This window comes from Manis pentadactyla, chromosome 17, assembly GCF_030020395.1.
Source record: "Manis pentadactyla isolate mManPen7 chromosome 17, mManPen7.hap1, whole genome shotgun sequence".
NCBI classification, from domain to species: Eukaryota; Metazoa; Chordata; class Mammalia; order Pholidota; family Manidae; genus Manis; species Manis pentadactyla.
This window is the reverse complement of record NC_080035.1, coordinates 54,672,488-54,697,057: the sequence shown is the minus strand read 5'-3', so window position 1 is coordinate 54,697,057 and position 24,570 is coordinate 54,672,488. Positions and strand designations below refer to the sequence as shown.

Below are 24,570 nucleotides of genomic sequence, written 5' to 3'. Positions count from 1 at the left end.
TATTTGCACTGCTTGATTTTTTTACCCTGAGCTTGTATTACATGTATAATGAATAAATGAAGTCATTAGGATAAAGTCAATAGTTTTTAAAGAGCTTTTACACACAGAACTTTCAGTGTATTTACTTCACATATTATAAAACCACTAAATGTAACCAGCATATCTTAAATCTATTCAAAGTATTAATCACACTATTGTGATTTTAAAGACAACTACAAACTCATGAGTCCAGAAGAGGACTTGTCCCCAATTTCTTAAGATGTACGTAAAATAAATTTTTGCTCTGTAAAAAATCTGGCTGAACATCCATCACTCAAATATAAAATATCTTCAATCATGTGGTGGCAAAGAATTCCATATATAATCAATTTTGAAGACAGCTTCTGAAAGTAACACTTAAAAGAAAATTGTAAAGTTTCTGCTCTTCCCTTGAAGTGTTTCAAATAAACCGTGGTCTAGACATTGACGGGTACCATCAGCCTTCTTTTGAACCAAGTGTGCCTGACTTGTTATTTGGCAAATGAACTTGCAGATACGTTTGAAATATCTCTTAAACTGTATCCTCAGCTCCACGTTTGGAGGCCAGGAGCCAGAAGTGGTTAAAAAAAGATAAAAAGATTCAGGTTAGATTTAATGAAATTAAAGACTTAAACATATGGCACTGGCCCAGTTAAACTACGGAAGTCCCAGGACATCCCATTTATGTTACGAGACCACACATCTCTAGAGATGAAAGAAAATCTGTCTGTAAGAAGAGCAAAGTAAGGTGGAAGCTGCTCAGAAAGAAACCCTAAAGCAACTTCACAAGACTGGGGGCAGGGGAAATCCAACTTACGATGTTAGGGACCAGATTTAAGAGAACTAAACGGAAATAAGTGGAATGAAGACGACGACAGGGCAAGACAGACATTTCAAAAGGAGGAGATGGGGAAGAGAGGAACAGTCAGTGGTGAAGGAGAAAGCAGGGATAATGGGTCAGGCAGCAGTCAGGGTTTGGGGGACCAGGAGGGCTGGGCTGGAAGGGCGGCGGAGGCTCCCACTGGGAGAAAGCGGGAAAGGGGCGAGGGCACCGCGGGGCCCGCCCCACACCCCACATCCCTCCTCGCCGCCCGGCTTCCCTAACTGGGCGGGGGCAGCGTGTCAGGAGCGGCCGCACGTGTGAGCAAGGGGCGGAGGGGAGGAAGCTGGCGCCGGGCGCCGCGGCTGCAAGGACCGGAAGGGCCCGGGGGCACGGCCGGGAGCCGCGGGCCGCCTCACACGTGGGCTCCGCGGCCACCGCCCGCCCGGCCCGGCCTGCGCGGCCGCGGCACACCAGCCGAGACCCGGCCGGGCGGCGTCGGGGGAGGGCCAGCACGCCGGCTGGGGCGCGGAGTCGGGGGGCGGCGAGCTCGCTTACCTCTGCCTGTTTCCGGACCACATTGTCGGGGCTGAGCAGGTTTCCCAGGAGCAGGTAGAACTGTTGCTGCTCCGCCGCGGTCGCCGCCATTGCGCTAGGAGTGAGAGGAGGAGGGAGAGGAGAGACGGGAGCCGTGAGGCGCGCTGGCGGGCCGCCGGGAGGGTTGGGGGCGGGCCCAGCGCGGGGACCTGCACGAGCGGCGGCGCGGGGCTGAGAGGCAGGGCGGGAAAGGGCGGGGCAAAGGGGAAAGGGGAGGACGGGGCGGGCACTCGCAACCCCTCACCCCGCCGGCGCCGGCACCTCATTGGCCTTTGGCGCGGGAGGCGGGGCCGAGGCCGCCTCTCCGGGCGCCGCGCGGATTGGCCACGCACCCTGCGGTGCCGTCACTGGCGGCGCGCGGCCGGCCGCCCAGCCTGGCGGGGGCGGTGCGGGCCGGCCTGGGGATTTAGCATCCCAGCGAGGCAGGCGTGTGTTGCTGGGGTGGCAGGCGGAGTGTGCTGGCGGGCCTGGCCGCGGCGAGGGGCGTGAGGTCCGGCTGGGGAGGAGGGGCCAGCTCCAGAGCGCGGGAGATTTCGGCGCCGCAGGCTGGTCGACTCCTCTCCTCTGCCTTGCGCCGGCCTCACCAGCGTCTTGTGAAGTGCCCGCAGATTCAGCTCCCTCGGGCCCAATGACTGTGGACACCCCCTCCCTTACCACGGGCAGCAGCCTCTTTGAAACCCATTTCCCACTAAAATTCCACCCCTCAGGTCCACACCCCCCTCCATCTGTCCGACCCTCTGACCTCCCCCAGGACTATATGACTCAGGCCGTCTCTTCCACCGTGCACTCCAGTGACTCACGCCGTGGGCTTGCTGGGGAGAGGAGTTACTAAGCCCTGGGCATTCCCGCCAGGTCTCCCCCAGTCCGAGGTCGTCCTGAGATGTCCACGTAGCACACGTGCTTCCACCCACTCCCCACCCTAGGATCTGTGGCTGTTCTCTTGAATTATGTGTTGGGTTGGGTTCTTTCAGTGTTTGGGGTTAGTTGAGTTAGATGAGGCCCTACCTAAACCAACGCTGGTTTGTAGGGCTGATCTCTCGGTAAGTTTTTATTGATTCCCACCGGTATTAAGAGGCCCAGAGGCCTGGTAACAGTTTAAGCATATTAACGCATAGGTGATACACCAAATCTTTCTTTGCTACAGGAGCTGCCAAAAGTCGAGAGCAGTGTTCGAATAAAAGGGTACTCATTTTGAGCCCTTACTGTGTCCAATGCACTGGGCTAGGGTAACAGTGGAGAAAACAACACAATTCATTTTTGCCTCAAAAGGACACATTACTAGGGAGGAGGTTCCACATTGTGTGAGATGGTGTATGTACTACACTTCTGGCAGCCCCCAGTATTTAACTTAGGGAATTTAATTTCCTGTTGACTATTCTGCTGAATTTCTCTTTGGACATCTACTTAAAACATTTGCTTTTAGATGAATGATTTTAAACCTTGGCTGTACTTTAGAATACAGGCCACTATGTCCTCAGGCTGAGGACCTGAGATCCCCATGTAACTGGAATTGCCAGCCAAGGTCTTTTAAAGGATTCTAATTGATTCATGGAGAAAACTCCCTTAGAAAGTTTTAGCTGTGACAGTGATAGGGCTCTCTAGAAGAGATCTGCAGACCTATTTTTGTAAAACTTATGTTTCTTAGATGTGACAATTTGTCATTCTTATGATGCATTATTTATGCAAAGACACCATTATGTGCATTATTTTGGGATAATTTTTTGCTTGATTTTTATTTTGATTTTTTTGTTGTTAGAAGTGGGCATGTCTGGATTCTTAGGAGGCTTTTTCCTCACCTAAAGTAATTAAGATTTGGGAAGTTACATACTAAAACAACCATTTTTAATGACTAGGTTACCAGTGAGAGAAGATGAATTGCCTAGAGGCTTCCTCAAAGTATGGCCTGATATCCAGTTACTATTTAATACCTGCTATGGTATGTGTGTTTATTGGCAATGACTCTGTAGACTGCATATATTTGTTTAATTATTAAATAATAGAAATGCCAACAAAAGTCCACAGATATGTCAGAATGGGGAGCTTTTTTTTGATGAAGCAAAGCATAACTTATTATTTCAGGCTAGAAACAAAGCAAGTTGGAATCAGTGGTGACATCAGCTGCTTAGAAAATGAAATGACAGCCCAGCCTTTTGATATCATAAATATCCAATCAAAAGGGAAGGAGCAGATTTTTAAGGGTAATGAATAAAAGAGGTCCCTAAATGGGAGAAATTCCTGTAAATCTGGGATAGATACAAAACAACCTGACAATTGAGGGCCGTACTTGTGTCCAGAAAACTTACCAGATGGGAACTGTGTTTTCAGTCCCAGGTCTGCCATTTTGAAGAGTTTGTAATGCTTACCCTTCGGGGAGTTTATTGCACTTTGAAACCCATTTTCCATGGGAATAGTCCTCTTTTTTATGAGTACTATCTCCCCATAGGAAAATAGCTCAGATATTGTATAAAGGCAGCCCACGATACTATTTACTCCCCACGGAGATTAGGCAGTGGAAGGTAAAGAACCTTGAACTTGAGTTGAGTAGATTTGAGTCTTAAATCTCTTACTATTTATCTAATTTTGAGTGAGCACTTAATGTCTTTAAAGACTCAATTTTTCATCTATAGAATGAAATAATAATGCCTGTTAAGGTATGATATTATTAATCACAAAAGTTCTAACATTAAATTATAATTGGAAATTAAATGGAGGGGTAGAAACCTTTGAGTCTTACTCTTGATGAGCTGCCATTGCTTTGGATGGAGTAACAGTGGATGACCAGCTTCTGATACTTTTCTCTTCAGCTTATTAGACCTGACACCACCTCTATTTTGGAGGCATATTTGCTTAGAACATTTACAAGCCCTTGTGAAAAAGGGTGAGATTGGGAAAATAGAAGACGGGAAGTTTTTCCCAACTGGGACATGAAATCTAGGTAATTTGGGATTTTTGATGTTTATCAGAAGGCACTGCACAGTCTGGCACAATTTATTTATAATACTGCAGGAGGCAAGATTCTTTAACAAGAGAGCATCATCATTCTGTCTGGCTAATGCCCTTAGTTTTATGGGCTTTCTTGTTGATGGAGTGTTTTAGAAATGGGAGGTGGATGGAAAAGTTAGGCTTTTTATAAGACCTCTGAAAGCTTCTCGGCTGGGGTAGAATTTGGTCTTGTCTGTCATTTCTGGTTTATGGAGTGCTGAAGGTAAATAAAATAATATTCTCCCAAATGAACAATCTAACTTTTTTAAAAGTTGCCTCAGGACGCCAAAAGAACTATAGCTGCTTGACCTGGTAGTTGCAAGCACATGCTCTCTGTATCACAACTTATTGTGAGGGTCAGTTTAGATGATATAATTGAAAGAATTACAATCTGTAACTGTACACAGATGTAACATGATGATATTATTTACATGTATTTGTATTAATAGTTAACATGGTACAATGAAAAAACGTGGCTTTGTTTTCTCAGCTATAAAATGGGATACTTATTAATAGGTGTTGTAAAAGGATAATATTCATAAATGCACATAGCATGGTGTCTGCATAGTAGCTCCTCAATAGTTCTCAGCTATTTTGGGGTTAAATAAGAAATAGACCTTAAACAAGGAATTACTTTTAAAGCTATATGTGATATATGTATGCATCACATTTGTGTGTGTATAAAATATATTTGTATACTTGCTATTAGTCTTCCAATTATGCAGAATAAAATAGTATGTGGAATGGATTACGGATAGTTAATAGACACTTGGCTGATAAATAAGATTTCTAACTCTGTCTAATATTGATGTTATTTGTTGCTTAGAAAAGAGCCAGCAAAACAGATGAGAATTGCTGAAAAAAGTTGTTTACTGAAAATAAAAATGCGGAACTGTTCACATGTCTTCAGCCTTTTGTTACCAAATCTTTCCAGTTGCTACTTCTGTCTGTTACGGTCTGAGCAGGCCAAACAGAGGCAAGTGAACCCTTCACATTCCTGAAGCACATTGCACACCACAGGCTTTCTGCACACTGCTGAACTGAACACAGGAGGGAATTTGGACTCCAGTGGTTTCTTTGGCTCTCTCTCCTGTAGTTTTACATATACAATTCACTAAATGTCTGCAGGTGCCTGGGTTCATTTTAGGGAGGCACAGAGTTCGGAGGCTAGGAGCATAGGCTCCAGAACCAGCCAGAATGAGAGTTCAAATAATGAATTCACGATTTCCATGTTGTGTGATCCTGCCCAAGTTAATTAACCTTTCTTAGCACCAGTTTACACTTCTATGAAATGGCGATAACAGAAGTATCTTTCACCATATGTTAAAATGCTTGGCACTGTGCCTGGCACAGAGTATATGTTTAATAAATGTTCCCTGTCATTACTAATACAGATCAAAACCTCCACAATTTGTAAGTTTAATTCTGATTGTACACCTACCTGTTAGATTGTTACTTTTTTATACTCCAATTATATAAGTGGTCATGTTATAGTAATGCATGATAATTGTGGTTAAGAAAAAAATGTTTAAGTTTGATGTGATCATCATACAGCATTGTAAGGCAATTTACACCTTGAATGCTCAAGTTGCATTGCCTAATGTGGTAGTCACTAGCCATTATGGTTGTTCCTTACTTGAAATGTGGCTAGTTTGAATTAAGATGTGCTTCAAGTATAAAATGCATGCTAAATTTCTAAACTTAGTAGAAAATTAAGAATAACATTTTATATTGATCAGATATAGAAATGATAATATATTGGGCTAAATAAAATATATTAATTATATTTATTAATAAGCTATAATTATCTACTATATTAACAATTTGCCTGTTTTTACTTTTTTAAAATTTGGCTACTGGAAACTTTAAAATGATGTATTTGACATGCATTTGTGGTTCACAATTGTATTTCTAATGGGCGTTGATTAGTTAGAGAATAAAATAGCTACACATAGGTATTCTATATACTTTGCCCGTCATTTAGATTTAGGAAGTAACTTGTCACAAATTTAAAATCAGTTACCTTATCGTGCTTTCCACTGCTTCCAGTTTTCAGACTTGATTCTCAGGGATTTGGAGACATGGTACAGCGCTTTCTGAGCAGTGTTCCTTGCTTAGGGATTTCTTTTCCCTGCTGGTTTGACATTAAAGAGATCTGTGAACCTTTGGAAGGTAAATAAGACACCAGATTGGATCCTGTGGAATTCATCCTTGTAAGTTAAATCAAGGAATGGTTAAGTGCTGAGGGGAAGGGTGACTACTTTTTATTTTTTTGATGTTATTTTCATTTAAATGTAGTAAGTGGATTTAAAAAACCATCATTTACTGCATTTTAACACGAAATGAAAATATAACTTAGCAGAAGGATTTAGTTTGAAGTTAGGTGTTGTCCTTAGAACACAAATAGGTTGAAAGTTAAAGGATGGAAAAGGATATGCCACGCAAACCGAATTCAAAAAAGAGCCAAAATGGCTGCCATACTAATATCAGACAAAATAGATTTTAAGATAAAATTGTTATCAGAGACAAAGAAGTATATTTTAATATGATAGAAGTGTCAATAAGTCAGGAAGACATAACAATTGTAAACACATGTACGATCAATAGCCCTAAAATTCACGAAACAAAACTTGACAAAATTGAAGTGGAATGTTCAGCAGGCATTTGGACAGAGGGGCCTGGAGCTCAGGAAAGAGTCAGGGCTGGAAATATCAATTAAAGTCATCGCATCCATGGCATTTAAAGTTGTGGAAGTGTATGACATCACCTGGGGAAGAGAGAAGAGAGTCAAGGTCTCAGCCCTGAGACATCCGAAGACTTAAGAGGCCAGGCAGAGGAAGTTGCTAATTGATACCTATTACAGATGTACTCGCAAAAGGAAACTGATGGTAGTAGACTGAACATTAGTCACCTTCAATGCCAATTCTCTTTCGATTTCTGGTTGCAAGCGTTTCTTGAGCACCTAAGAATCCACTACTGAATGTAAAGATAGTTGAAAGAACAAGTTGGCTCAAGTATTAAAGAAAAAATAAGCTACAGAACACTATCTAAAGGGATTATTTTTATTTTTTAATACTTCAGTATTAGTAGTATTTACGTGGTGCTAAGGACATACTATTTTCTCTAAATTTTCTTGAACTATTCAGCTCCCCTACAATCTAATCTGTTTTCCACCTCTCTCTTAGAATTAATGCTTTAACAATATGGAATAAAAGAGTCATTAAAAAAATTATATCAAAGTAATACAAAACTGTCCTCCCTTCTCAATCCTAGAATTTATCTAAATTGTTTAAGCTTAAGTTTTTGCTTAATTATCTGAGAAATAATGGTCCCTGCCTTTTTCAAGAATATGTAAAGGGAGTGGGAAAAGCAGGAATGTGTTTTAAGTCCTACCTGCCATGTAAAATAAGACTGATATTGGATCCACATTATAAAAATGTTTGTGTTAGATGGATTCAGCTATACCATATGCTAAATATTTTCTCTGAAAACATAACCATATGTAGGAAATCTTGATAGCACACAGCTTAAAGTTGGAATATTGGTACGTGCATCTAACACCGTCATTATAGAGGGACCCCATTCTGTTATTAAGCAGGCTGGTCACACTCAATTTGAGGACTCCTCTTCTTCCAGGGACTCTGCCCATAGGCGTGCACTGTTTATTGGTTATGAGATTGAGAATAAAGGCCAGATCTCTTCTGTGGAAAGAATACTATTCTATTTAAAAACAAAAGAAAATAGCAATACTTATGCTGATAATTTAGAAGAAGCTTTAGAGTAGTGATATCTAATCTCTTATGGTGAGAGGGTGGTCAGGGGAGCCCTCTGTGAATAGGTGACATTTTAGCATCTGAGAATGGATTGCTTCATGGGAATTAATTTAAAAGATTAATATTAAAAATGCCCAACCATTTTTTATATCAGATGTTTTTTCTACCCATAATAATAGCTAACAAGATTTTGATTTCTTTCTGTGTCTGAGTCCTAACTTTCTGCCTCTACTTTGTCTCATTTAATCCTCATATTCAAATTTTGAGGCGTCAACCATTTGGTCATGAAAGCATTTACTGAGGTCAGGAGATCCTGGTTCTAGTTGCAGCTCCACCACTGACCATCTGTGTTCCTGAACTGGTCCCTTGATGCTTCTCTAGTCCTCTGTTTCCTCATCTGTAAATTGGGAGTGGGACTGGACTCCTAGGGTATCTTTCCAGCTCCAACATTTGAGATTCCCCAAGTCAATTATTGCACGGTGTTGAAATAGGGTGATGACTACACAGGCCACTTACTTAGGGTTGCTTATCCTGAAATGAAATTGCTCTGGATCTCTGGGATTTAAGGTCTTATATCCTTGTCCGCTTTTTTAGAAGCAGTTTCTTTTTTCTTCCTTCCCATTTTCCTGGCACTCAATGGCCACTTGTTGTAGCTGCCAACATAAAATGACAGCTGTCTCTGTCAGTTGCTCTCATCATCTGGTTTACTGTGCACTTTGGAACCCAGGTAACTAGTGCATTAGATGGTATGTGAAATAGGCACAGAGTAGAAAGTTGAATATATTTCCTGTAGAGTACCAGGCATGAGCTTTATGGCAATTATTTGGCCACTCAGGTATTTTTCCTTTGGGACTTCATAACTGTTCCAGAGGTTGGGCTCTAGGAGGAATCTAACGTGATGCCCTGCAGAAGCTCTCTTGCTGCTAGTGTTGTGGATGTTCCAAAATGTACACTATAAACACTTAAGTGAGAGAACAATAGGTCTAAATTTAAGTATGTAATAAAGGCATTGCCATTGCAAGTCCCTTGTGTCTAATGATTTTCTTTGTAATTTTGGCCTTTTTATACCTAGTTAGGGGATTAAGTTCTAGGAGAAACAGTGAAGTCAGGTTATCCATTAAGTGAGTAGTCTTTTGTCTACTTAATGATTTAGCTTTCCCACAATGAAAATGATTATGTTTTCCCTCATTTTGCTTGACCAGCGATTTCTGAAAATTAAGATAAAATGTACCCAGCCTCTGAGAGGACAAAATCATAATGTATAGAGGCCAGGGTCGGACCTCTAAAGATTTTAAACGGAACTTATCTTGAGACACTTGAGAAATTATAGCCCTTAAGAGTCAGTCTGCTTTAAAGTATTTTTTTTTCTATAAGAAAGTCAGAGAGAAAATCCTAGCAGATTGGATTCCCATTAGTTGGTGAATAAAGTGTGAAATGCTTAAGAAGTGGATATCCTAATTGTAGGAGAAAATAGTTGGACTTTTTGTTATAAAGGAAATACTCCTCAAAAAAGTAAAAATAAAAATACCATTTGATCCAGGAATTCCACTCCTAGGAATTTACCCAAAGAAAACAAGATCCCAGATTCAAAAAGACTAAGCACCTGTATGTTTATCACAGCACTATTTACAATAGCCAAAGTATGGAAGCAACCTAAGTGTCCATCAGTAGATGAATGGATAAAGAAGATGTGGTACATATACACAATGGAATATTATTCAGCCATAAGAAGAAAACAAATTCTACCATTTGCAACAACATAGATGTAGCTAGAGGGTATTATGCTCAGTGAAATAAGCCAGGTGGAGAAAGACAAGTATCAGATGATTTCACTCATCTGTGAAGCATAAGAACAAAGAAAAAACTGAAGGAACAAAACAACAGCAGACTCACAGACTCCAAGAAGGGACTAGCAGTTATCAAAGGGAAGGGGATGGGGAGGGAGGGAGAAGGGGATTAAGGGACATTATGATTAGCACACATAATTAGAGGGCTCACAGGGAAGGCAGTATAGCACAGAGAAAACAAGTAGTGACTCTATAGCGTCTTACTATGCTGATGGACAGTGGCTGCAATGGGGTGTATGGGGGGACTTGATAATATGGGTGAATGTAGTAACCACAATGTTGCTCATGTGAAACCTTCATAAGATTGTATATCAAGGATACCTTAATAAAAAAAAGGAAATAATACAGTTAGCAGTGGCCAGAGACAGAGCCAAATGTATATGATAATTATGGTCTTCCTTGGTTTCTGCAGGGATCCTGATCAGGGAAAAAGGCTGTGCCCATATATGGGTCCTGGAAAGGTTTCTCCCCAGGACCACCTGAATGAAATAGAAACTCATTTCTGACTCTTTCAGGATGGCTCTGCAGATAATTAGGACAATAGTTCACATTCTTTTGGGCAATTCTAAGTGATGCTTTCTAAGTACATGAAGGCAGTCACCAGCTAATTTAAGACGCAATATCAAGGAACAATGAGCAATCATGTAATTCCCATTCTTTCATACTTGGTTTCTGCTAGAAAGTTCTCAGAATCATTTCCTCTGGCCTTTCCTTCCCCTCAGACACTACCAAGGGCACTCTGGAAGGTGAGGAAAGCTAAAAGGGCTTCCCAGATCTCACCCAGAAAGCCTTACCCCCAGAATCACCCTAATTTGTTCATTGGTATGGATTAAGTTCTTAATTTTTTTCATGTAGATCTGAGGTTCGGGGATTACTCACAGTAGTCAAAGCTGTTCTCAGCACTAAGGTTGCCCCAGTCTGGATGTCATTAATTCCACTGTTCTGACCTCATGGCTCGGAGACATCACCATGGAGACATCTGACTGCAATTATGACCCGCTGCAGGTGAGCAGAGCCAGGCTGTTGGCATATTTCAATTTGCTCATCACACAAGCTTCACAGGCTGTCCAGACATTCAGATATTATGGGCTAACCCACTGTTCTCAAAGCCACAGAAGGCAAAGGGGGCTCTGGTCTTTGAGAACTCAAAGACTCATGCTGTTGAGTGCTACTCAGACTGGGTACAAATGTATCATCAATGTGAGTTTTTAAACTATTTTATGAGTAGTTTCTTCAACTGTGTATTTCAATTCTATTCTCAATACTGGAAAAAGAAACTGATCTATAGACAAAGATAATTTTATATGGAAGCAGGTGGAAATTGCCTATTAAATATGTTTATGGCATTTTGGTTTGTAGTTGAAGTTCTTATATAATGTATCATCAAGTTTGGCCTAGATTGTCCTGGTTCTTGATGACCTAGTTTTGCTACATTTAGTATTCCATCATTCTGTTTATTAATTTTCATAGGTAATTAATTAAAAGTAAATTTTTTTGGTTTTTAAAATTGTTTCATAAGACTTGTCAGACCCTTTTGGATGAGTCATTTTTTCCAGATAAAAAGTGAGGCCTAAGCACTTTCAGGGACTCTGAAAATCCTGCACGTTCTTTGGCACCCTGCCTGGCTTCTCTGCCCTCACTCCGTCATGTGTGAAGAGTGCTGACATTTTGGCTCATGGGCAGGGGGATGGCAGTGAGTTGTGCTCATGGCTTTTTGCTCAAGGCTCCTACCAAGAGTCCCAAACCAGAAATTACGCAGGTTAAGAATCAGTGATTGGATGGTTATAAGGTCATTGTAAGATGTATGAAGAACATATTAAAAGAATGAATCCCAGCCATTTCTCCAGTCCCTATGCTGCTGATGGTTGCTTAATTTTTATGGAAGGTGTTGCCTGACCTCGCCTGCCCTGGCTGACCTTTGGGTATTCCAAGCCTATACCAAAGACTGGGTTCAGGGGAATATCTGTTGATTTCTTCATCAGCCGACACAACAAGTAGAAGAACAGTTGAATAGGAAGCATCATGGTAGATAAAGATAGGCTAGAAAATCAGACATAGAGAGGACAGTGGTACGTAGTTTGGCCCCACTTGCCTTTGTTCCACTTTGTATCCAGCCACACATAAGCCGTGAGAAATACTGGATAATCAGGAACTCTATGACTTGTTTTTCTTCCCCTTTTAAACATGTAAACTTTTTAATAATCATTTTGATATGAGATGTCCTGCTTCAGTTAACAGTAAGCTTGGAGCCTTCATGCTGCTCATATGGCTGCTCAATACTTCTATCGGGATAGTGGTGGGCATATTAATGATGGATAATATAAAAGGACTTTTGTTAAAAAAAAAAAAAGGAAGGAAAACTCCTGCCTTTAACTGTTAAACATTCAGGGAACTCATATTGTGTCCAAGTGATCAACTGTGGTGCCTTTAGCTGCCCCAAAAGTGGTCATAACTTCTCATTCTTAACTCCCAAACCTTACATTGCACCAACCCACTCACAAGTGGGTACATACTTACATCCTTGGCCATATTTTTTTGGGAATGTGGAGCCGACAGACTTAAAAAAGAACTTTAAAATATGTTTTAAATGCTTACATTTAATCGGAACAACATAATAATTCATTATAGAGATGAAGATAAATGCTTGGAGGCAAAATGCTGCCTTTTCCCATCCATGGCTGCACCTTCATGAACATGTTTATACCAAGACCTGCAGCATTGCTTTTCTTAGGATGCGTATTTTCACGCTACATCACACACTTCACGAAACGCTCTTAGCTGGGGTTGAAGATAGGTCATGATGTAATTGAGACAAAAAGTGGGTTTAGTTTTTCAGCCAATAATTTTGAAGTGCACATGAAGGAAATGAAGCACACTTGCTGAAAAGCATCTTCATAGACCCTCCACTCTAAAGTTCATCTCTGATACAGCCAATGATTCTGTAACATCTCCTATGTTGAGAGATAGTAACCACACTAGTGGGGTGAGGATTTAATAATATGGGTAATTATTGAACCACTGTGTTGTATACTTGAAACCAATATAATATTGTATATAAACTATACTTCAATAAAAAAAAAGTTCATCTCTGCAGGAAGTGGGGACCTTTTGTAGTATCTTCAGTTTCCATTCTATGAAAAGCCCCTGAGATAGGAAAATTCTTTCAAAAGTAAATTGATATAACTAGAAAGGACTGGAAGGACTTGCATTCATTCGACTAGGACTCATATAATTCATATAATAAAGGACCAGATCTGAAGCAACCCAGAGATTAAGACCTTAGTCTGTACTTAACCTTTCAAAAAAAAATTTTCATCGACCAAGGCATTTCTCCAGAGAAGATATACAGATAGGCAATAAGCACATGAAAAAACGCTCAACATCGTTAATCATCTGAGAAAAGAAAATTAAAACCACAATGAGGTACCATTTCACCCACTAAAATGGCTATAATCAAAGTCATAATAACCATGTTGGCGAGACTGGAGAAATGGGACCCTCTTACACTGCTGGTGGGAATGTAAAATGGTACGGCCAATTTAGAAAACAGTCTAGAATTTCCTCAAAAAGTTAAATATAGAGTTACCATTTGACACAGCAATTCTATTTCTAGGTATATATCAAAAAGAAATAAAAACATATGTCCACATGAGAACTTGCACATGAGTATTCATAGCAATATTATTTCATAAAAGCCAAAAAGGTGTAAAAAACGCAGACTGGTAAATGATAAACAAAATGTGGTATATCCATATAACAGAGTATATTATTTGGAAATAAAAAGGAATGGAGTACCATTTCATGCTATAATAGGGATGAACTTTGAAAACTTTACACTAAGGAAAGAAGACAGACACAAAAGACCACATATTATATGATTCCATTTACATGTAATGTTCAGGATAGGCCCAATCTATAGTGAAAAAATAGAATAGAGGTTGCCTTGGGCTGGGTGAGATGGAGGGACAGAGAGTGATAATTAAAGGTATGGGCATTTTTGAGTTAATGATTTAAAATGATTGGTTGCACAAATATCAATATACTAAAAACCAGTGAATTGTACACTTTAAATAGGTGAATTGTGTACGTGAACTTTATCTGTAGTTCCCTATCAACTTTTGATTATTCTGACTGCCAGAAAATTCTTTTTTATTTTAGCCTCATTGTTTTGCTCCCTCTAATCAAAACTCATTCCCTCTTGTTTTGTTTTTGGCAGAGATAGAGACAAGTAGAAAACTTCCTTATCTTGAATCATAATTCTTCCAATACTTGAAAGTCATTATTAAATTAGCTGTTTGGAGGAAACAATTTCAGAGACTTTAACTTTTCTCATAGGATCATTTTTACACCGTTGTTCACCTTTGTGCCTCTTTTGTTGCTTCTAGCCTCTGGGCCTCAGATTCTTCATCTACATAGTAAGAGTGTTAGACTAGACCTCAAAGACCCCTTCTGCTCTTGAAGTTTTGCAAAGAATGTCAACATCCTTTGAGAAAGCATGAACATAGAAAATGAAGATATTTACCTGAGCCATTGCAGGCATAACTCTGATCAGCGCTGAAAAGAATCTGTAAATGGGTTGAAGTTGCCATGTTTTAAAATCAGTGAACACAGCCAAAGATTAAGTCAGGAGACTTGACTTGATATCTGCTTTGATGTGTCACTGTGAGGTTTTGGAGGAGTCACATGCCCTCTCATGGTTATTTCCTTTTATGTAAAATGGGCATTATATTATCTGCATACCTCCCTCTATGAAATGTTCCCGTTGAATGATTAAATGAGCAAATATTGTCATGCAAATTAAAGAAAAAGATTTTAACAATGGTTTATATATAATTCAAAACAAAAATGCTGTCATTGAAAGGCTTCTTTCCTTGGAAGAAAATTTATGTCCCCTAATTTTTTTGGGGGGCCCCATTTCACTTTGGGCTTATCATTTCCTCTTATAACTTAATATGGCATAGTAATATTTAAAGCAAACATGTAAATAAAAGCTTAATGAAGTCATGATAAATGTGAACAAAGCTAAGAAGAACATAAATTTATAAAATATTTCCTTTCAAATTCAGCCTTGTAAAAAACCTATTTTAATTGTAACAGTTGTTAAGCATATTTCTAGGTGACCCTTCCCCAACATCTCTACTGATTTCACTATTAAGTTGTCTTTCTAGTCAGATCTCAAAAACCAGACGTCAAGGGACCATGTCTAATTTCTCCTTTGTAACATCTCAATACCTACAACAATGTGTGTACCTGGTATTTACTCAGCAAATACTGATTTTTTTTGTTGCCTGGTGATAAAATGTAAATAAGACAATGGAAATTCTTTTAGTCCAGACAGAATTTTTTGTGGGCCTAATGGTTTCTGAGAACCATAAAAGTTAATTTAAAGTATCTTAGACAATGACAAATACCTCATGATATTCATGAGGTCAGTCACATAATAATGAGACTTAGAAACCTAAACAACAGACATTTGAGTTTGCTCACCTAAACAGGTGCTGATTATTAGCATAGGGAGGCTGTATACTTTTTTCAGTGATAACACCATTGCTCAAAACAGCATGGAATTTTCTCTGCTGGGAATTTTGTTCAGAGTTGGACTGCTATCTTTCAGGAGAATCAACCTCATTACTTACAGTCACACAATGTGGTTAATGGTGCTTCTTTTTCCTCTCTTGTAAGCTACTGAGTGACCAGCAAATAGGATGCTTCGTTCAGGTGAGAAGGTTATTACGCCAATGACTGTGTAACTGGAGTCGGAGATGGGCCTGCCTATGAAGAAGGAAAGGAAACGTCCACAGAGCTTAGGCGGACATTGTTCTGGACGCTTTCAGGTGGTGTGTTACTGCATCCTTGAAACAATGCTTGGAGACAGGTGGCATTTTGCTCAAGAATTGGGGTGTGTTGAGGAACATTTGCGTGGACAAATCTGAGTGGACCGTGCAAAGACGAAGCTGCTGACAGGTCCCTCCTTCTGAGGGTCACCCAGCACAATGCCTGCTGTTACTGGGAGGCCTCAGGGGGCACAGTAAAACCACTGCCGCTTCTTAGCACAGCAACAAAAAGTGCTTGTGAATGGCAGTGGTGGTCGGTAGCTCCCATCAGGGTCCCAGCGCACTGTCAGGTGCCGGGACTAAGGTGCTCGCCTGGGCCTGGGTCAGGGCGTTTGGAGGCCAGCTCTGCTCCCCAAGGAGAGGAGCCTCCAGAAGTGGGGTCCCACCTTCCTCCCTTCTCAACCTTTCCCGGTTTTCTCGGTCTCCAGGTGGTCTCACGGCCTCCCGAGTGCTTGTTTAAGGATAAACGTCATGGGTGGCTTCTTCAGAGCTTTGCTTTCAGACTCTTTCAGAAAACAAAAAAACAAAACCAGGTTTTGGCTTTTTAAACCATTGCTACGTGTTTAGGTGAACTGGAAAAATCTGAACGTAGAAAGGTAGAGATCATCCACTTATTGAGACAGCTCACAAAACTTAGGTACAAGATAAGGTCATTTTCAGATGGAAGTCTGACTCTACATTCAATGGGTCATTGAGGGTCTCTGGATGGTGGAAATGTAAACTATTTTTGTATGTCTTCTTTTTCTCGTTTTAAAAATGCAGATATTGTTTCTATGTGAATAAAAGTTTTTCTTAAAAAATGATTGCACTGATATGGCTTTTTATTGTGATAAAATATACATAACATAAAACCATGTTCACCTTTTAAAGTGTACAGTTCAGTGGCATTAAGTACACTCATACTGATGTGTAACCATCCCACCATCCATCTCCAGAATTGTTTTCATCTTCCCAAACTGAAACTGCATAGCTATTAAACTTCCCAATTCCCCCACCCCTCACCTCCTGGCAACCACCATTCTACCTTCTGACTCTATGAATTTGACTATTCTAGGTACCTCATATAAATGGATCACAGAGTATTTGCCCTTCTGTGACTGGCTTGTTTCACTCAGCATACATAATGAGTCTCAAGATTTATCCATGTGTTAGAATTTCCTTCCTTTTTATGGCTAAATTATATTCCATTGTATGTCTACCACATTTTATTTACCCACTCATCCATCAAGGGACACTTGAGTTGCTTCCACCTTTTGGCTATTATGAATGATGTATTATGGACAGGGATGTAACTAACATGGTTTTAAAGAATCTATTTAGGAGATCAAATGCTCAACACTGACTATTTCTAGGATTCTATTACTGATTATCCTTTTACCTGAGGTAATGAATGCCCTTGATTCAAAAGGGAAACATCATGCATGCTGAATTGGGGAAAGGAGAAGAACAAAGAGAGAAAAGATAAGCCACAGACAAAGCATTTATATCCAGAATCCATAAGAATTCCTACAAATTCATAAGGAAGAGGTGCACACCCAATAGAAAATGGGCCAAAACTTGAGCAGACCCTTCACAATAGAGAAAACCTGAAGGTTGATAAATGAAACAATGTTCTTGACTGAAAAATGATCAGGAAAATGCAAGTTAAAGCTGCAGTAAGACACAATTACACACCAGAATGGCAAAAATCTTTTCGGTACTCAAAAAGAGCAAGAAGAACTCCCTATACAGCTGATAGAAGGGAAAACTGGTATAACCCTTTGGAAAATAGTTTACCATGCTCCTGTAAACTTGAAAGTAAACATACCCCATGACCCAGAAGTTTCTTTTCTTGGTATATTTTCCAGAAAAATGCATGCACACATTCACAGGGTATAATAATGTTCATGACAGCATTGTACCTAATAGCCCCAAACTAGAAACAGCCCAAAAGTCAATTACAATAAAATGGACAAATAAATTGTGGCACATTCATTTGATGGACTACAGGGCTACAGCCACACACATTGTGGATGAATCCCACAAACATAGTGTTTAGGGAAAAAAGCCCCAATTCAAAAGCTTCCATTTGGGTAATGTTTTAATTAGGCTTAAATATGTAAAAGTTTAAATTTAAAAATAGAGTATATTTTTCACCTATGCTTTTTAGAGAAGCATGTATAAATGGTGAATATATAACAAAAAACAAGAATTGACTACCACAGGGTCAATGAGTGGGGAGGAGTGTGTGGGGCAGGAGACTTCTGGAGTAGGGGTACTGTCTTATGACTTAGGTGGTGGCTATTTTAGAGTTAAAAAAATTATTTCAAAATAATTATAGAGTCACCGGAAGATGCAAAGTTAGTACAAAAGTTCCTGAATATCCTACAGCAAGTTTCCCCTAAATAATTATAGTAGAAATTGATGTTGGTACAGTGTTTGTATATAGTTCTGTGGCATTCTATCACATATGTGGTTTTGAGCACCCACTACCACTGTATGAACTGATCTATCACCACAAAGACCTCCCTTGAGCTATCCCTTCATAGTCACCACCCATGTCCTCTCCCCACCATCCACAGCCCCAGGAAACCAAGACTCTTATTTTCCATCTCTGTAGTTTCATCATGTCAAGAATGTTACATAAATGGAATTGTACCATATGTGACCTTGTGAGTTTGGCTTTTACAGTTAGCATAATGCCCTTGAGATCTACCCACACTGTTGTGTGTATCAATAGCTTGTTCTTTTTTATTTCTCAGTAGCTATTTTACTTTATGCATGTAGCAATCTGGACAGCCATTCACCTGTTCAAGGACATTTTGGTGTTTCCAATTTTTTGCTATTACAAATGAAGCTGCTATGAACATTTGTGCATGGTTTTTGGTGTGGACATATGTTTTCAGTTCTCTGAGATAATGCTCAGGAGTGCAACTGCTGGCTTGTATGGTAATTGTATGTATAGTTTTATAAGAAACTCCCAAAGTGTTTTCCAGAGTGGCTGTACCGTTTTATGTTCTCACTAGCAATGTGTGAGAATCCAGTTTTTCTGCATCCTTGCCAGCATTTGGTATTGCTGCTATTTTTAATTTGAACTGTTTGGTAGGTGTGGGGTGATAGGTCGTCACGATCTCAGTTTGCATTTCCTTAGTGGCTGGTGATATTGAACATCACTGGAGCAGGGTAATGTTATTTCTTCCGGCTTAGGTAGTGGTTGTTTTGGAATTGTATATATCCTCAACACTCTGTATAGAGAAGCTGAGTAACTTGCCCCTCATTACAGAGCTAATTACCAGCAAGCTAATCAATGAACTCAGTTGGTGAGGTTTGCAAACTTGTGTTCTTAAGCGCTGAGCTGTATTGTTTCTTAGAAAATTAAAGCAACAGCAACAGTTATAATAAGGTTTTGCATAAATGTCAACAAAGTACTTTTTACAATTTCTTGGCATATATAATGGTAGTGCTGTATGAACATTCCCGCCCCCAGCTTTATTGGGAGATAATTGACACATAACATTATGTAAATTGAAGGTGTGCAACAAGAAGCTTTGACATACTATATAGTGTGAAATGGTCGCCATAGCATGGTTAGTTAACACATGTATCACCTTCCATAGTTAACATTGTTTTTCTTTTGTGGTTAGTCATTTAATATCTACTCTCCCAGCTACTTCCAAGTGTACAATGCAGTATTGTTGACCACAGTCACCAAGTTGTACATTAGATCTCATCTCACAACTGTAAGTTTATTTTCCCCTTTGACCAACATCTCCCTATTTCCTGCCCCTGCCCCCAGCTCCTGGCAACCACCAGGTGACTTTGTTTCTATGAAATTAACTTCCTTAGATTCCACATAGAGGTGAGATCATACTTTCTTTCTTTCTTCTATTAATGTTATTTATCATTTTCTCAAGAAGGATACACAGTTGCCAACAATGCTACAATATCTTACTTGATCTGAGGCTATGCCAGTTCTGGAGACACACAGTAACATGAGCACAGAGATGTCAATAGGATTTGCTTCAGTTTCTGAATTCTGATATAGTTCTCAATTTTGAAAAAATAAATTATTGCCTTGAATTTTATCTTAGGAAAGTGAAATATTTTTCATGTCATGGCCAGATATTAGTAGTGTTAACTCAAGGTTTATTGAAAAACTGAGAATGCATTCTGGAGATGGAGACTATTAGATGTGGGACTTAATTTTGCTCTACTTACAAGCTAATAAGTGAGCCCGTTACTGTTTCATGAGTTCTGGAAATAGAGATTTCTGGGGCTAAGATTAAGGACTTTATTATTCATGGAGAGCAAGCAGCATGAACATCAGCATATTTGCTGCAGTTTTCTTTGCCCGTTAAGTCCTATGGGGACGATGCAATATAGCCCAGATGAATGCTACCCACACAGTAGGTTTGAGATGCAGCTGAGAAACACTGAGCTTGGGAAATCCAGCACTTTTAGAGCAGGCAGAAAGCAAGTCTGTCTCCAGGGGGGACATTACCTCATCCCTCAAGGTTACCTGCTGAGAAACAATACTATCCTGGGGAAAGAGCAGATAGTGCTGAGAAAAGTAGTGGAGACTGAAAAAGTAAGGAGGAAAGTCCTCCAGCAATATGGGTCAGTAATAAGCAGTATTATATAGTGGCATAAAAATTTGCAAAACCTGTTGTCTGTAGTAACTTGGAAGATAGGAAATGCTACTAATAAACTTTCGAATTTGGCTGAAGAAATCACCAGGTAGCAGGGTAAAGGTGTCAGTTTGTTGGTCCTAAATGCATATGGTAAGGTATGGGTGTACAGATGCATATATAAATGCATATAGATAAGGTCTATGCATCTTATTTGACAGATGAGGTAAAAATGCAACTGTTTAATTTGCAAACTGAATTTAGAGAAATATAAAGGATCCAAGACTCTCTGGGCCAAAAAATAAATTTGTTTCTATCACAAGTGTCTGCAGACAAGAAAGGACTCTCAAAATGAAATTAGGCCTGGGGCCAGAGTCCAAATTAAGTGTATGGCTGTAATGTCATACTTGAGATTACTGAAAGATTTAAGGCAGTGTGCTAGGCTCTCTTAGTAGACCAAAGAGCTCTGTCCCGCTGCTGCCTGACTCAGGACCCCAAATAGATATAGACTTGTATCAGAAAGAATTAGAATTTTACTTTACATTTCCTTGATGATTAGTGATGTGGAGCATCAGATATTCATGGGTCTGTTGGCTATCTGTATGTCTTCTTGGAAGAATGTCTGTTTAGGTTCTCTGCCCAGTTTTTAATTTTTTTCTTTTTCTGGTGTTGAGTTGTATGAGTTCTTTATGTATTTTGGATTTTAGCCCCTTATCAAATATATACATTTAATTTGGACTTTGGCCCCAGGCCTAATTTCATTTTGAGAGTCCTTTCTTGTCTGATTTGCAAATATATTCTCCTTACAGTAGGTTGACTTTCTGTTTTGTTGATTGTTTCCTTTTCTGTGCAAAACCACAATGGGTACCACCTCACACCAATCAGAATAGCTACTTTCCAAAAGACAAAAAATACTGAGTGTTGGCAAGGATGTAGGGATAAGGGATCTCTTCTGTTAGTGGGAATGTAAATTGGTCCAGCCACTGTAAAACACAATATGGAGGTTCCTTAGAAAACTAAAACTAGAAATACCATACACCCAGCAATTCCACTTCTGGGAATTTACCCTACGTTCACTGCTACATTATTTACAATAGCCAAGATAGGGGAGCAACCCAAGAGCCCATCAATAGGTGAATGGATAAAGAAAATGTACTTATACAATGGAATATTAACTCAGCCATAAAAAAGAAGGAAATCTTGCCATTTGCAACAATGTGGGTGGACCTAGAGGGTATCATGCTAAGCTAAAAAAGTCAGACAGAGAAAGACAACTATCATATGATTTCACTTATATGTGAACAAACAAAACAAAACAAACAAACCAAAGAAAGACCCATAAATACTGACAACAGACTGTTGGTTAGCATGGGGAGGAGTGTGGAGGGATGGGTCAAGTAGGAGAAGAAGATAAAGATATATTTCAAATTATAAAATAAATTAGCTAAAGGAGTGGAAGTACAACACAGAGAATATAATCAATAGTAATGTAATATCTTGGTAGGTAACAGGGGTAACTATATCTACTGTTGTGAGCATTTAGTAATGTATATAATTACTGAGTTACTATGCTGTACATCTGAAACCAATGTACTATTGTGTATCAACTATACTACAAATAAAAAGAAAGAATTGCAAATATGACTTTTGCTCCACTGAGTAAACCAATATCAGAGTCATAGAAATTTGCAAAATTTTGAAGACAGTGTTGCTGGCAAAAGCACTGCCAGCTTGAACTACAAGGAACAGAGATGGTTAAAATGAAAAAATGACCTCTGGACTCCGAACTTTTCATAGGTAGGAGGCAGACTGAGACAGCCAGCCAGTCAGCTATGAAATGGGCCATTTCTGATGGAAAAGAAAGGTTGTGTCAGAAGACAGCCCAGAGTCCAGAGTGTAGAGCCAAAAGCCTCCCAAAGAAATGGGCTGGATGGTTCCAGACCCAGGGAGCAGCCATGGACCCTACCCGAGAATGTGTGCATACTCGGCTTCAAGAGGACCTGGTGATGTGCCAGTTCTACTTCAGAACTGCCATCAAAGAGTGACTCTCCCCCACCCCCAATCTTGCATCTTGAATAGGAGTATCTACTGTGGTCATCCTGCCTTACCAATGTATTTTGGGTGTGTGGGGGACAGAAAACTTGCCTTTTTGTTGTGTAGGTGCCCAGAATGAGAGGAGTTGTACCTGAGGATATGTCCCCAGGGAGTCTCGCTGGACCTGATATAGATGGTGAGATCTTAGACTTTGAGAGTGATGCCATAATTGGGTGATGTGGGGTTCCTGGGTTGCGGTGGGTGTATTTTACACGTGAGAGGAAATAAATAACTGTGGTTAGGTGGAAGATGATGGTAGCTTGAAAAAAAGAGAAGGCCATCCTATTGTACTGGCTTTTCCATCATGAAGGGGTTTGCTGTTCCCCTTCTGAACGTGGACTGGCATTGCAACTTACAGAATGCCAGCAGAGATGATGCTGTATGGCTGCCGAGTCTAAGACTTGGGGAGAATTACAGCTCCAGATCTCATTGTTTTGGAATGTTGCCCTATGTGAAGGGCCCAAGCTGGCCTTTTAAGAGACATGACCCAGCCAAGACATACATGAGGACATTTTATCCCATCTCACCCTAGCTGGGCAGCAGCCACAGGATTGGCTCTAGCAGAAAATCTGACTGGCTTAGCCATCCAAATTACTGGCCTGCAAGATTACAGATAACAACAGCAAAATAGTTGTTTTAAGTCATTACATTTTGGTATGGTTTGTTAGGCCCTAAAAGTAACTGTTACATAAGCTGTTGATGCAAATTCACCACATAAAATCCTTCCAGAAGAGTGTCCCAAGTACAGTTACTTGGAAAACTGAAGTAGTATCTACTAAAAGCTACCTTATTATTCAGTAGCTCTGAATAATCCCAAACTGGCAGCATCCAAATTTCCATCAATGGTAGAATGGATAAATCAGTAGTGATATATTTATACTTTAGAATGCTACACAGAAAGAAAATGAAAAAAAAAAACTACTTCTGTAAACAACTACATGGACAAATCTCACAACATACTGTTAAGTAAAAAAGCCCAACACAAATGAAAGCACATAGTATGATCAGCAGTTGGGATACTGAAGACCTCTGCAGTGACAGTGATGACTGGAAAGTAGCCCATGTAAGGCTTCTCGGGGGCGGGTCATGTTCTGTTTCTTGACATGGGTGGGGATGACAAATCCCTGTTCATTTCATGATAACCCACTGAGCTGTAAACTTATGCTTTATGCACTTATCTGTATGTATGATAAAATTCAATGAAAACATTTACTTAAAAGAAAAGAGGATCTCAGATCAACACAGGAATGTGAGAAAGGGGAATTTTTTAAATGCAAAACTAGGACTTTCCAATTTATACAACCCATGTCTTCAGGGGGTAACTTGATTTTATTTTGTCAAATATTCTGTCTGTGCCAGCTCTGATCACCCTCAAACAAACTTTTCTCTCTTATACCTAAGAGCTGTTTTGATTTTAATAACATTCATCAACTATGACTGGCATCCTTTAATAATTTGTAAATGTTATGAATTTCAGGAGAAGAAAACACATTTACTATTGATGATTTGTATAAAATTGTCTTGTGGCCAGTACAGAAATACTGGGAGGAAGAAGTGGAAGATGAAATCTAGAAACAGGCTGGACCCTGATTATGAACCATCTTGAAAATATGCAAGGTTTTACATTTATTTCTTAGTGACCAAATATTATCATAATTCTTTATTGTTGGATATTGCGATGGTTTATAATTTTTCACTTATAAATAGTATTGCAATGAGTAGCTGTACATTTAAGTATATTCAAATTCCTGCTTCTTTCTTTCTTATATTGTTCTGGAAATGGAATTGCTGTGACAAAGGGTATGCCTATTTTTAATTTTGATACTTATTGCCAAATTGCCTTCCAAAAAGTCTGTACCAATGTTATAGCTCTAGCAGGAAAGCAGTAGTTATAAAGGTAGAAAAATACAAAAAACAACTTCCTCTTTTGCAAAATTCCTCCACGTAGTGTTACCATCCATTTTTCATCTTTGTAAATTCATTCTTTGTAAATTGGTG

At 39.6% G+C, this 24,570-nt stretch overlaps 1 protein-coding gene and 1 long non-coding RNA gene across 2 annotated transcripts in view; one reads left to right on the top strand and one right to left on the bottom strand.

Moving 5' to 3' along the window:
• Positions 1-1,632, bottom strand: part of IPO5 (importin 5) — a 45,702-nt gene extending 44,070 nt beyond the window's left edge. The window contains exon 1 of the mRNA XM_036893676.2: positions 1,397-1,632. Within this exon, the coding sequence (XP_036749571.2) occupies positions 1,397-1,486 (90 nt within the window). The 5' untranslated portion in view covers positions 1,487-1,632. The remainder of the gene's footprint in view (positions 1-1,396) is intronic.
• Positions 1,132-15,360, top strand: LOC130681383 (uncharacterized). Its single transcript, XR_008994503.1, has 3 exons — positions 1,132-1,450; positions 10,893-11,042; positions 14,423-15,360. It is a non-coding gene; the product is annotated as an uncharacterized LOC130681383 (long non-coding RNA).
• Positions 15,361-24,570: the final 9,210 nt, after the last annotated feature.